This window comes from Oncorhynchus keta, unplaced genomic scaffold, assembly GCF_023373465.1.
Source record: "Oncorhynchus keta strain PuntledgeMale-10-30-2019 unplaced genomic scaffold, Oket_V2 Un_contig_6200_pilon_pilon, whole genome shotgun sequence".
NCBI lineage: Eukaryota > Metazoa > Chordata > Actinopteri > Salmoniformes > Salmonidae > Oncorhynchus > Oncorhynchus keta.
This window is the reverse complement of record NW_026288732.1, coordinates 321,957-332,967: the sequence shown is the minus strand read 5'-3', so window position 1 is coordinate 332,967 and position 11,011 is coordinate 321,957. Positions and strand designations below refer to the sequence as shown.

General features: G+C 45.8%; 1 protein-coding gene across 50 annotated transcripts; it reads right to left on the bottom strand.

Annotated features, from left to right (window-relative positions):
- Positions 1 to 4,973: 4,973 nt before the first annotated feature.
- On the bottom strand, positions 4,974 to 9,328 carry LOC127925746 (serine-rich adhesin for platelets-like). 50 transcript variants are annotated; one of them, XM_052510881.1, is made up of 5 exons: positions 8,011 to 9,328; positions 7,293 to 7,965; positions 6,864 to 7,094; positions 6,006 to 6,071; positions 4,974 to 5,147 (listed from the first exon to the last, which is right to left on the bottom strand). In XM_052510881.1, exons 1-5 carry the CDS (start codon positions 8,905 to 8,907, stop codon positions 4,987 to 4,989), a joined length of 2,028 nt encoding a protein of 675 aa, XP_052366841.1. In that variant the 5' UTR covers positions 8,908 to 9,328; the 3' UTR covers positions 4,974 to 4,986. The 50 variants fall into 50 exon arrangements, with proteins under 50 accessions (XP_052366841.1, XP_052366813.1, XP_052366812.1 ...); XM_052510853.1 differs by adding an exon at positions 7,095 to 7,160 and having other exon boundaries at positions 4,974 to 6,401; positions 6,864 to 6,929; positions 7,359 to 7,965; XM_052510852.1 differs by lacking the exon at positions 6,864 to 7,094 and adding exons at positions 6,699 to 6,764; positions 7,095 to 7,160 and having other exon boundaries at positions 4,974 to 6,401; positions 7,359 to 7,965.
- Between the last annotated feature and the right edge of the window lie 1,683 nt (positions 9,329 to 11,011).

The window sequence follows — 11,011 nt, the reverse complement described above, 5'->3', positions numbered from 1 at the left end:
AGTTGTTCCAGAATGAGTACATGGAGAAACAGAGTTGTTCCAGAATGAGTACATGGAGAAACAGAGTTGTTCCAGAATGAGTACATGGAGAAACAGAGTTGTTCCAGAATGAGTACATGGAGAAACAGAGTTGTTCCAGAATGAGTACATGGAGAATCAGAGTTGTTCCAGAATGAGTACATGGAGAAACAGAGTTGTTCCAGAATGAGTACATGGAGAAACAGAGTTGTTCCAGAATGAGTACACGGAGAAACAGAGTTGTTCCAGAATGAGTACACGGAGAAACAGAGTTGTTCCAGAATGAGTACACGGAGAAACAGAGTTATTCCAGAATGAGTACACGGAGAAACAGAGTTGTTCCAGAATGAGTACACGGAGAAACAGAGTTGTTCCAGAATGAGTACATGGAGAAACAGAGTTGTTCCAGAATGAGTACATGGAGAAACAGAGTTGTTCCAGAATGAGTACATGGAGAAACATAGTTGTTCCAGAATGAGTACATGGAGAAACAGAGTTGTTCCAGAATGAGTACACTGAGAAACAGAGTTGTTCCAGAATGAGTACACGGAGAAACAGAGTTGTTCCAGAATGAGTACACGGAGAAACAGAGTTGTTCCAGAATGAGTACATGGAGAAACAGAGTTGTTCCAGAATGAGTACACTGAGAAACAGAGTTGTTCCAGAATGAGTACATGGAGAAACAGAGTTGTTCCAGAATGAGTACATGGAGAAACAGAGTTGTTCCAGAATGAGTACATGGCGAAACAGAGTTGTTCCAGAATGAGTACATGGAGAAACAGAGTTGTTCCAGAATGAGTACATGGAGAAACAGAGTTGTTCCAGAATGAGTACATGGAGAAACAGAGTTGTTCCAGAATGAGTACATGGAGAAACAGAGTTGTTCCAGAATGAGTACATGGAGAAACAGAGTTGTTCCAGAATGAGTACATGGAGAAACAGAGTTGTTCCAGAATGAGTACACGGAGAAACAGTTGTTCCAGAATGAGTACACGGAGAAACAGAGTTGTTCCAGAATGAGTACACGGAGAAACAGAGTTGTTCCAGAATGAGTACACGGAGAAACAGAGTTGTTCCAGAATGAGTACATGGAGAAACAGAGTTGTTCCAGAATGAGTACATGGAGAAACAGAGTTGTTCCAGAATGAGTACATGGAGAAACAGAGTTGTTCCAGAATGAGTACATGGAGAAACAGAGTTGTTCCAGAATGAGTACATGGAGAAACAGAGTTGTTCCAGAATGAGTACACGGAGAAACAGAGTTGTTCCAGAATGAGTACACGGAGAAACAGAGTTATTCCAGAATGAGTACACGGAGAAACAGAGTTGTTCCAGAATGAGTACACGGAGAAACAGAGTTGTTCCAGAATGAGTACACGGAGAAACAGAGTTGTTCCAGAATGAGTACATGGAGAAACAGAGTTGTTCCAGAATGAGTACATGGAGAAACAGAGTTGTTCCAGAATGAGTACATGGAGAAACAGAGTTGTTCCAGAATGAGTACATGGAGAAACAGAGTTGTTCCAGAATGAGTACATGGAGAAACAGAGTTGTTCCAGAATGAGTACATGGAGAAACAGAGTTGTTCCAGAATGAGTACATGGAGAAACAGAGTTGTTCCAGAATGAGTACATGGAGAAACAGAGTTGTTCCAGAATGAGTACATGGAGAAACAGAGTTGTTCCAGAATGAGTACATGGAGAAACAGAGTTGTTCCAGAATGAGTACATGGAGAAACAGAGTTGTTCCAGAATGAGTACATGGAGAAACAGAGTTGTTCCAGAATGAGTACATGGAGAATCAAGAATATATATACAGTGTGTCAGATGGGGAATTGCGGTAATAGAAGCCCTGTCATGTAACTGTGATGCACATTTCGATGGACAAAGCTTTTCCAGAAATCCTGTTTGAGGATTTCCGGATTTCCTTCTAATTCCCTCCTGATTCCGGGAATCTTCCAACCGGGATTTCTGGAAAAGCTGTGACTTTTGGAACTATAAACCTTTGTAATTTAACCTATGTAATGTAAGGTCAATATGAGGTCAGGGTGGTTGACCCTTCACCTCTGTAAAAACTTGGTGCTCCTCTAACTAAGGAGTGGTCAGACAGACGGATGGACAGAGACAGATGAGCTGGACAGAGACAGATGAGCTGGACAGAGACAGATGAGCTGGAGACGGACGGATGGACAGAGACAGATGAGCTGGACGGAGACAGATGAGCTGGACAGAGACAGATGAGCTGGACAGAGACAGATGAGCTGGAGACGGACAGATGGACAGAGACAGATGAGCTGGACAGAGACAGATGAGCTGGAGACGGACGGATGGACAGAGACAGATGAGCTGGACAGAGACAGATGAGCTGGACAGAGACAGATGAGCTGGACAGAGACAGATGAGCTGGAGACGGACAGATGGACAGAGACAGATGAGCTGGACAGAGACAGATGAGCTGGACAGAGACAGATGAGCTGGAGACGGACGGATGGACAGAGACAGATGAGCTGGACAGAGACAGATGAGCTGGACAGAGACAGATGAGCTGGAGACGGACGGATGGACAGAGACAAATGAGCTGGAGACGGACGGATGGACAGAGACAGATGAGCTGGACAGAGACAGATGAGCTGGACAGAGACAGATGAGCTGGAGACGGACAGATGGACAGAGACAGATGAGCTGGACAGAGACAGATGAGCTGGAGACGGATGGATGGACAGAGACAGATGAGCTGGACAGAAACAGATGAGCTGGACGGAGACAGATGAGCTGGACAGAGACAGATGAGCTGGACGGAGACAGATGAGCTGGAGACAGAAGGCCAGTACAGTAGCCCTAACTCCTAACTCAGTAGCTGCTGCACTAACATTCAAGATCATGTAATGATCCCTTTTTAGTAAACACTCAACTGTTCGATAATGTACCTCAATAATAATGTACCTTGATAATGCTGAGCCAGAGTGAGGATTTGATTTGATATTTTTCCAGTTATTCCCTTTCCTTACTATCCAGAGGTCCCATATAGATGGAGGTAAACTGGACTTCACCCTCTCCCTGTGACATCAGAACTGTGCTGTCTGTAGGTCTGATGTCATCACCTGGAGACACAGGAAGTGCCTAATCTGATATGCACATTTACAACACGCACCGTTCATGTCTCAACACTCGATGGCAACTAATGCAATTATATACCCTGGTAAACAAATGACAGTTTAGAACCTCCCCCTCTTCTAGAAAACATCCCTCTGGTTTCAGTAAAGAGGTTTAAATGACAGTTAAAACCTCCCCATCTTCTAGAAAACATCCCTCTGGTTTCAGTAAAGAGGTTTAAATGACAGTTAAAACCTCCCCCTCTTGTTGTTTCAGTAAAGACGTTTAAATGACAGTTTAGAACCTCCCCATCTTCTAGAAAACTTCCCTCTTGTTTCAGTAAAGAGGTTTAAATGACAGTTAAAACATCCCCCTCTTGTTGTTTCAGTAAAGAGGTTTAAATGACAGTTAAAACCTCCCCATCTTCTAGAAAACATCCCTCTTGTTTCAGTAAAGAGGTTTAAATGACAGTTAAAAGCCTCCCCCTCTTGTTGTTTCAGTAAAGAGGTTTAAATGACAGTTAAAACCTCCCCCTCTTGTTGTTTCAGTAAAGAGGTTTAAATGACAGTTAAAACCTCCCCCTCTTGTTGTTTCAGTAAAGAGGTTTAAATGACAGTTAAAACCTCCCCATCTTCTAGAAAACATCCCTCTTGTTGTTTCAGTAAAGAGGTTTAAATGACAGTTAAAACCTCCTCATCTTGTTGTTTCAGTAAAGAGGTTTAAATGACAGTTAAAACCTCCCCATCTTCTAGAAAACATCCCGCTTGTTTCAGTAAAGAGATTTAAATGACAGTTAAAACCTCCCCCTCTTGTTGTTTCAGTAAAGAGGTTTAAATGACAGTTAAAACCTCCTCATCTTGTTGTTTCAGTAAAGAGGTTTAAATGACAGTTAAAACCTCCCCATCTTCTATAAAACATCCCTCTTGTTGTTTCAGTAAAGAGGTTTAAATTACAGTTAAAACCTCCCCCTCTTGTTGTTTCAGTAAAGAGGTTTAAATGACAGTTAAAACATCCTCATCTTCTAGAAAACATCCCGCTTGTTTCAGTAAAGAGGTTTAAATGACAGTTAAAACCTCCCCCTCTTGTTGTTTCAGTAAAGAGGTTTAAATGACAGTTAAAACCTCCCCATCTTGTTGTTTCAGTAAAGAGGTTTAAATGACAGTTAAAACCTCCCCATCTTCTAGAAAACATCCCTCTAGTTTCAGTAAAGAAAACGTTTAAATGACAGTTAAAACCTCCCCTCTTGTTGTTTCAGTAAAGAGGTTTAAATGACAGTTAAAACCTCCCCATCTTCTAGAAAACATCCCTCTTGTTGTTTCAGTAAAGAGGTTTAAATGACAGTTAAAACATCCCTCTAGTTTCAGTAAAGAGGTTTAAATTACATTTAAAACCTCCCCCTCTTGTTGTTTCAGTAAAGAGGTTTAAATGACAGTTAAAACCTCCTCATCTTCTAGAAAACATCCCTCTAGTTTCAGTAAAGAGATTTAAATGACAGTTAAAAGCCTCCTCATCTTCTAGAAAACATCCCTCTTGTTGTTTCAGTAAAGAGGTTTAAATGACAGTTAAAACCTCCCCCTCTTGTTGTTTCAGTAAAGAGGTTTAAATGACAGTTAAAACCTCCCCATTTCTATACCAGACAAGGTGTGTTATGTCTCCACAGTACAGTAGGCAGCAGCATCATCAGTCTCAGGGCAGTGTGATGTGGACCAGACAGAAACACTGTAGTCTCTCTCTCCTCTCAGCTCTCCTCTCCTGTCATCAAATGGCCACAGCCAATCCAAGGTCTCAGGGCAAGCACAACAATAGATCCACAGTCTAAACTGGCATTCCACAGTTTCTAGCCAATAGAAACACAGTCTCTAGATTAAAACAGTCTCTAGCCAATAGAAACACAGTATTTAGCTTCTAAACTGATATTCCACAACCCATGTCTTGTCATGGTACTGTGATGTTGACAAGCTGGCAGTCGGCTGAAACGATACAGGCCTTTCCTCCAAGAGCAACCTGTCTGTAACAGGCCTTTCCTCCAAGAGCAGTCTGTCTGTAACAGGCCTTTCCTCCAAGAGCAGTCTGTCTGTAACAGGCCTTTCCTCCAAGAGCAGTCTGTCTGTAACAGGCCTTTCCTCCAAGAGCAGTCTGTCTGTAACAGGCCTTTCCTCCAAGAGCAGTCTGTCTGTAACAGGCCTTTCCTCCAAGAGCAGTCTGTCTGTAACAGGCCTTTCCTCCAAGAGCAGTCTGTCTGTAACAGGCCTTTCCTCCAAGAGCAGTCTGTCTGTAACAGGCCTTTCCTCCAAGAGCAGTCTGTCTGTAACAGGCCTTTCCTCCAAGAGCAGTCTGTCTGTAACAGGCCTTTCCTCCAAGAGCAGTCTGTCTGTAACAGGCCTTTCCTCCAAGAGCAGTCTGTCTGTAACAGGCCTTTCCTCCAAGAGCAGTCTGTCTGTAACAGGCCTTTCCTCCAAGAGCAGTCTGTCTGTAACAGGCCTTTCCTCCAAGAGCAACCTGTCTGTAACAGGCCTTTCCTCCAAGAGCAGTCTGTCTGTAACAGGCCTTTCCTCCAAGAGCAGTCTGTCTGTAACAGGCCTTTCCTCCAAGAGCAGTCTGTCTGTAACAGGCCTTTCCTCCAAGAGCAACCTGTCTGTAACAGGCCTTTCCTCCAAGAGCAGTCTGTCTGTAACAGGCCTTTCCTCCAAGAGCAGTCTGTCTGTAACAGGCCTTTCCTCCAAGAGCAGTCTGTCTGTAACAGGCCTTTCCTCCAAGAGCAACCTGTCTGTAACAGGCCTTTCCTCCAAGAGCAACCTGTCTGTAACAGGCCTTTCCTCCAAGAGCAACCTGTCTGTAACAGGCCTTTCCTCCAAGAGCAGTCTGTCTGTAACAGGCCTTTCCTCCAAGAGCAACCTGTCTGTAACAGGCCTTTCCTCCAAGAGCAACCTGTCTGTAACAGGCCTTTCCTCCAAGAGCAGTCTGTCTGTAACAGGCCTTTCCTCCAAGAGCAGTCTGTCTGTATCAGGCCTTTCCTCCAAGAGCAGTCTGTCTGTAACAGGCCTTTCCTCCAAGAGCAGTCTGTCTGTAACAGGCCTTTCCTCCAAGAGCAACCTGTCTGTAACAGGCCTTTCCTCCAAGAGCAATCTGTCTGTAACAGGCCTTTCCTCCAAGAGCAGTCTGTCTGTAACAGGCCTTTCCTCCAAGAGCAACCTGTCTGTAACAGGCCTTTCCTCCAAGAGCAGTCTGTCTGTAACAGGCCTTTCCTCCAAGAGCAGTCTGTCTGTAACAGGCCTTTCCTCCAAGAGCAACCTGTCTGTAACAGGCCTTTCCTCCAAGAGCAACCTGTCTGTAACAGGCCTTTCCTCCAAGAGCAGTCTGTCTGTAACAGGCCTTTCCTCCAAGAGCAGTCTGTCTGTAACAGGCCTTTCCTCCAAGAGCAGTCTGTCTGTAACAGGCCTTTCCTCCAAGAGCAACCTGTCTGTAACAGGCCTTTCCTCCAAGAGCAGTCTGTCTGTAACAGGCCTTTCCTCCAAGAGCAGTCTGTCTGTAACAGGCCTTTCCTCCAAGAGCAGTCTGTCTGTAACAGGCCTTTCCTCCAAGAGCAACCTGTCTGTAACAGGCCTTTCCTCCAAGAGCAGTCTGTCTGTAACAGGCCTTTCCTCCAAGAGCAGTCTGTCTGTAACAGGCCTTTCCTCCAAGAGCAGTCTGTCTGTAACAGGCCTTTCCTCCAAGAGCAGTCTGTCTGTAACAGGCCTTTCCTCCAAGAGCAACCTGTCTGTAACAGGCCTTTCCTCCAAGAGCAGTCTGTCTGTAACAGGCCTTTCCTCCAAGAGCAGTCTGTCTGTAACAGGCCTTTCCTCCAAGAGCAGTCTGTCTGTAACAGGCCTTTCCTCCAAGAGCAGTCTGTCTGTAACAGGCCTTTCCTCCAAGAGCAGTCTGTCTGTATCAGGCCTTTCCTCCAAGAGCAATCTGTCTGTAACAGGCCTTTCCTCCAAGAGCAACCTGTCTGTAACAGGCCTTTCCTCCAAGAGCAACCTGTCTGTAACAGGCCTTTCCTCCAAGAGCAACCTGTCTGTAACAGGCCTTTCCTCCAAGAGCAATCTGTCTGTAACAGGCCTTTCCTCCAAGAGCAGTCTGTCTGTAACAGGCCTTTCCTCCAAGAGCAATCTGTCTGTAACAGGCCTTTCCTCCAAGAGCAACCTGTCTGTAACAGGCCTTTCCTCCAAGAGCAGCCTGTCTGTATCAGGCCTTTCCTCCAAGAGCAACCTGTCTGTATCAGGCCTTTCCTCCAAGAGCAGTCTGTCTGTAACAGGCCTTTCCTCCAAGAGCAGTCTGTCTGTATCAGGCCTTTCCTCCAAGAGCAGTCTGTCTGTAACAGGCCTTTCCTCCAAGAGCAGTCTGTCTGTAACAGGCCTTTCCTCCAAGAGCAGTCTGTCTGTAACAGGCCTTTCCTCCAAGAGCAGTCTGTCTGTAACAGGCCTTTCCTCCAAGAGCAGTCTGTCTGTAACAGGCCTTTCCTCCAAGAGCAGTCTGTCTGTAACAGGCCTTTCCTCCAAGAGCAGTCTGTCTGTAACAGGCCTTTCCTCCAAGAGCAGTCTGTCTGTAACAGGCCTTTCCTCCAGCGTCTCCGTCCCGTGTGGCAGTGTAAAGTAGAGAGTGAAAGTTTGTTGCAGTTGGAGACGGTGTCTGAGATGTGAACCTTGTTGCAGTTGGAGACGGTGTCTGATATGTGAACCTTGTTGCAGTTGGAGACGGTGTCTGAGATGTGAACCTTGTTGCAGTTGGAGACGGTGTCTGAGATGTGAACCTTGTTGGAGACGGTGTCTGAGATGGGAAGTTTGTTGCAGTTGGAGACGGTGTCTGAGAGGTGAACCTTGTTGGAGACGGTGTCTGCAGTTGGAGACGGTGAGATGTGAACCTTGTTGGAGACGGTGTCTGAGATGTGAACCTTGTTGCAGTTGGAGACGGTGTCTGATATGTGAACCTTGTTGCAGTTGGAGACGGTGTCTGATATGTGAACCTTGTTGCAGTTGGAGACGGTGTCTGATATGTGAACCTTGTTGCAGTTGGAGACGGTGTCTGAGATGTGAACCTTGTTGCAGTTGGAGACGGTGTCTGAGATGTGAACCTTGTTGCAGTTGGAGACGGTGTCTGAGATGTGAACCTTGTTGGAGACGGTGTCTGAGATGTGAACCTTGTTGGAGACGGTGTCTGAGAGGTGAACCTTGTTGCAGTTGGAGACGGTGTCTGAGATGTGATGTTTGTTGCAGTTGGAGACGGTGTCTGATATGTGAAGTTTGTTGCAGTTGGAGACGGTGTCTGATATGTGAACCTTGTTGGAGACGGTGTCTGAGATGTGAACCTTGTTGCAGTTGGAGACGGTGTCTGAGATGTGAAGTTTGTTGCAGTTGGAGACGGTGTCTGAGATGTGAACCTTGTTGGAGAGGGTGTCTGAGATGTGAACCTTGTTGCAGTTGGAGAGGGTGTCTGATATGTGAACCTTGTTGCAGTTGGAGACGGTGTCTGATATGTGAAGCTTGTTGCAGTTGGAGACGGTGTCTGATATGTGAACCTTGTTGGAGACGGTGTCTGAGATGTGAACCTTGTTGCAGTTGGAGACGGTGTCTGATATGTGAACCTTGTTGCAGTTGGAGACGGTGTCTGAGATGTGAACCTTGTTGGAGACGGTGTCTGAGATGTGAACCTTGTTGCAGTTGGAGAGGGTGTCTGATATGTGAACCTTGTTGGAGAGGGTGTCTGAGATGTGAACCTTGTTGCAGTTGGAGAGGGTGTCTGATATGTGAACCACTCTCATTTCAGTTCAGTTCCACTAAGTTGCTGTGTGAAAGACGGGTCCACACTCCCCTAGACAAGGTAAGTGTCCTTTTATAAGAGACGTTTCATCACTCAGAGGGGTCATGCTACTGTCCCCAACCAGCCTGGTTCCTGATGTCTCGGTCAGTTGTGCTGTAGTTCTGCTGAAGGTTGACTAGGAGAAACAACATCAAGCTTCATAGGGCCAGAACTCCTGGTCTGAGTCGAGCCTCCTTCAGACCCCTGTTCAATCCCACACAACAAACACCAATTAAAACTACCTACAATCCATCTTCATGTTGTTCTTCTTGTGTTGTTGTCAGATTAGTCAAACATTCTGTGTTCATTTATTTTGTTGTATCAATGATGAAACGTGTCTCGGTCGAGAACGGATGCCTGAAGCACGGGAGTCTGAGTGATGTCACGGCCTGCAACAGGAAGAACAGGGTTAGTATAGAACTGCTAGTGTAGGGACCTGCTCAGATATTGTCTCTCCATCTGATAACAGAGAGGTGATTCAGAGAAGGTGGCTGAAGATTCAGAGAGGATGGCTGTGGATTCAGAGGGGTACCCATAGATTCAGAGGGGTGCCTATATATTCAGAGGGGTGCCTATATATTCAGAGGGGTGCCCATAGATTCAGAGGGGTGCCTATATATTCAGAGGGGTGCCTATAGATTCAGAGGGGTGCCCATAGATTCAGAGGGGTGCCTATATATTCAGAGGGGTGCCTATATATTCAGAGGGGTGCCTATATATTCAGAGGGGTGTCTATATATTCAGAGGGGTGCCCATAGATTCAGAGGGGTGTCTATATATTCAGAGGGGTGCCCATAGATTCAGAGGGGTGCCTATATATTCAGAGGGGTGTCTATATATTCAGAGGGGTGCCCATAGATTCAGAGGGGTGTCTATATATTCAGAGGGGTGTCTATATATTCAGAGGGGTGCCCATAGATTCAGAGGGGTGTCTATAGATTCAGAGGGGTGCCCATAGATTCAGAGGGGTACCCATAGATTCAGAGGGGTGCCTATATATTCAGAGGGGTGCCCATAGATTCAGAGGGGTGCCCATAGATTCAGAGGGGTGCCCATAGATTCAGAGGGGTGTCTATATATTCAGAGGGGTGCCTATAGATTCAGAGGGGTGTCTATATATTCAGAGGGGTGTCTATAGATTCAGAGGGGTGTCTATATATTCAGAGGGGTGTCTATATATTCAGGGGGTGCCTATAGATTCAGAGGGGTGCCTATAGATTCAGAGGGGTGCCTATAGATTCAGAGGGGTGTCTATAGATTCAGAGGGGTGCCTATAGATTCACAGGGTGTCTACAGATTCTTACGTTGTGCAGGAGCGTCACTAGGACTTGCTGATGTTCTCATAGATGACATCACTGGTGTCTATAGATTCAGAGGGGTGTCTATAGATTCAGAGGGGTGTCTACATATTCAGAGGGGTGCCTATAGATTCAGAGGGGTGTCTATATATTCAGAGGGGTGCCTATAGATTCACAGGGTGTCTACAGATTCTTACGTTGTGCAGGAGGCGTCACTAGGACTTGCTGATGTTCTCATAGATGACATCACTGGTGCCTATAGATTCAGAGGGGTGTCTATATATTCTCACGTTGTGCAGGAGGCGTCACTAGGACTTGCTGATGTTCTCATAGATGACATCACTGGTGTCTATATATTCAGAGGGTGTCTATATATTCAGAGGGGTGTCTATATATTCAGAGGGGTGTCTATAGATTCAGAGGGTGCCTATAGATTCAGAGGGGTGTCTATATATTCAGAGGGGTGCCCATAGATTCAGAGGGGTGTCTATATATTCAGAGGGGTGTCTATATATTCAGAGGGGTGTCTATATATTCAGAGGGTGTCTATATATTCAGAGGGGTGCCTATATATTCAGAGGGGTGTCTATATATTCAGAGGGGTGTCTATAGATTCACAGGGTGTCTACAGATTCTTACGTTGTGCAGGAGGCGTCACTAGGACTTGCTGATGTTCTCATAGATGACATCACTGGTGTCTATATATTCAGAGGGGTGCCTATATATTCAGAGGGGTGTCTATATATTCAGAGGGGTGTCTATAGATTC